Source organism: Calidris pugnax, unplaced genomic scaffold (genome assembly GCF_001431845.1).
Source record: "Calidris pugnax isolate Ruff unplaced genomic scaffold, ASM143184v1 scaffold355, whole genome shotgun sequence".
In the NCBI taxonomy this organism is placed as follows: Eukaryota; Metazoa; Chordata; class Aves; order Charadriiformes; family Scolopacidae; genus Calidris; species Calidris pugnax.
The window spans coordinates 263212-265914 of record NW_015091108.1 but is presented as its reverse complement, the minus strand read 5'-3'; the positions used below and the strand labels follow the sequence as shown (position 1 = coordinate 265914).

The 2703-nt window shown below is 54.5% G+C and overlaps 1 protein-coding gene across 1 annotated transcript in view; it reads right to left on the bottom strand.

The window, feature by feature from the left end:
* Nucleotides 1-2703, bottom strand: part of ALPL (alkaline phosphatase, liver/bone/kidney) — a gene marked incomplete at its 3' end in the record, with an annotated part of 7030 nt that overhangs the window by 3141 nt on the left and 1186 nt on the right. The window contains exons 2-3 of the mRNA XM_014958026.1: nt 1905-2079; nt 1640-1815 (exon numbers count right to left, since the gene is read on the bottom strand). Coding sequence (XP_014813512.1) covers nt 1640-1815; nt 1905-2079 — 351 coding nt within the window. The remainder of the gene's footprint in view (nt 1-1639; nt 1816-1904; nt 2080-2703) is intronic.

Here is a 2703-nt window from a genome sequence, read left to right as displayed (position 1 = left end):
CCTCCCCCAAATTTGGGTTTAAAGGTGGGGAGGGGCGGGGGGAAACCCTGAGGAGGCGGAGAGGGATGTCCAGGAAAACCCTGGCGTGGTGTAAAAAAAACAACAAAAAAAAGAAAAGCGGGCAAAAACACCCGAGGAATTTCACCTCGCTCGAAATAGCCCTGAATGTCTTCCTATTAATTAAAACCCGAGACAAAAATAACCGTTTCCAGCAGCAAATTTGGCTTTTTTTTTTTCTCTTTTTTTTTTTTTTTTTTTTTTTGCAGGGTGGGTGGGCAGGTCAGTCTGACCCACTCCCCTCCTCCAGACATGCAGGAAAGGGATTTTAGGGAATATTTGTTACACGGGGAACTTCCTAGAATCTATTCTGTTGGTTTTTGTTTTGTTTTTTTTTTTTTTTTTTTTCTTTAAATTCTCTTTTTCCCCCCATCTGTGGCAGGGATGCTCCACATCGGGGTCCCCGCATGAACCCATCCCGCGGCTCTCACTGTTTGCTTTGGAGCCCGATTTATTTGGCCTCTGTTATTTATAACCCAGCAGAGATTTTTTTTTTTATATATATTTTTTTTTTTTATTCCCCCCCCCTTCTTTCTCCTCCCCGAAGGTGAATTATAAAGCTGCAAAACACTGCCGCCAAAATTATTAAGAGAAAAAAAAAGGGAAAAAAAATGCCTTTTCCCCGCTATATAATTATTTCCAGCCTGGGACAGAGTTAAAATTATATTAAAGGGGAAAAAACAGAAGAAGAGGCTATTAAAGAGCTAAATAACAGGCTGAAATGTTTTGCTTTGGGGCTATTTTGAAGGACAGAAGAGTATTTATTTACAGGACTGAATTTCTGGGTAAATCCGCGGCGAGGGGCAGAATCGGGGGGGGAATGGAGGGTTTTGGGGATGGGAGGAATGAGAAAGGAGAGGGCTGCTAAGCAGGGCTTGGGGGGCTGGAGTTAAGGGGGTTGGGGGTGGTCCCAGCCCTACATCTCACGGGGGTCCTGGTGGTGCATCCATGAGTGGTCCTGGTGCCATCTCCACCCTACAGTCCTGGTACCCCACCCAAGGGTGGTCCTGGTCCCATATCTGCTGGGGGTTCTGGCTCTGCACCCATGGGTGGTCCTGACCCAGTATCTGCTTGGGGTTCCAACTTTGCACCCATGGGTGGTTCTGACCCCATATCTGCTGGAGGTTCCAGCTGTGTACCCATGGGTGGTCCTGACCCTGTATCTGCTGGGGGTTCTGGCTCTGTACCCATGGGTGGTCCTGGTCCCATATCTGCTGGGGGTTCTGGCTCTGTACCCATGGGTTGTCCTGACCCAATATCTGCTTGGGGTTCCAGCTCTGTACCCATGGGTGGTTCTGACCCCATATCTGCTTGGGGTTCCAGCTCTGTACCCATGGGTGGTTCTGACCCCATATCTGCTGGGGGTTCTGGCTCTGCACCCATGGGTGGTCCTGGTCCTACATCTGCTGGAGGTCCTGGCTCTTCACCCACTGGTGGTTCTAGCCCAACATCTATTCATGGCTCTGTCCCCGTGTCTGGGTGGCCTGTTCCCATCCCTGGGTGGCTCCAGCCCACATCCCTGGTGGCCCCATCCCTGGCTGGCTCCAGCCCACACCCTCGGTGGCTCCATTGCCATCCCTACCTCAATGTCGGGGATGTTCTCCACCAGCTGACGGGCGATGTCCCTGCAGCCACCCTCCAGGGCGTCCGGGGGCATCTCTCCATCCGAGTACCAGTCGCGGTTGGCGGAGTGGGCGTAGGCAGCGCTGGGCGTCGCGTGGGTCACCCGCGTGGTGGTGACAATGCCCACCGCCTTGCCTGCACCACCGATCCGGGGGTCAAGGATGACAACACCCCCCAGATCCCACCGCTCAACCCTCCACCCCCAGCATCCACTGGCCCCTCACCTGCATCCTTGGCCCAGCGGAGGATGGAGGTCACCTCCTGGCCCTTGGTGGTGTTGCAGCGGTCACGGGTGACGCCGGCGCTGACGCCCACCGTCCCCTCGTTGGCTTTGACGCCGCAGAGGTAGGCAGTGGCCGTGCCCGCGCTGTCGGGCACCTGCGCGTTGGTGTTGTAGGTCTGGGGAGGGGGAGAGGAGATAAATAAAATACCATCATCATCATCACCACTACCATCATCATCACCACTACCATCATCATCACCACTACCATCATCATCACCAACCGCCACCACCACCAGCTGCCACCATCGTTGTCACCATCATCACCAACCATCACCACCACGGTCACTGTCATCTCCACCCTGGGGCTTCATCATCATTGTTCCCTTCCTGGGGCTTCATCATCATCATCACCCTCATTCTGGGTTGTCATCATTCTGCTCCTCACCCTGGGTCGTCACCATCATCATCATCCCCACCCTGGGGCTTCATCATCCTCCTCCTCCTGCTCACCCTGGGGCTTCATCATCATCATCCTCCTCACCCTGGGGCTTCATCATCATCATCCCCACCCTGGGGCTTCATCATCATCATCCTCCTGCTCACCCTGGGGCTTCATCATCCTCCTCCTCCTCCTCTCACCCTGGGACTTCATCCTTCTCCTCCTCCTCCTCACCCTGGGGCTTCATCCTCCTCCTCCTCCTCACCCTGGGGCTTCATCCTCCTCCTCCTCCTCTCACCCTGGGGCTTCATCATCCTCCTCTTCCTCCTCACCCTGGGGCTTCATCCTCCTCCTCCTCCTC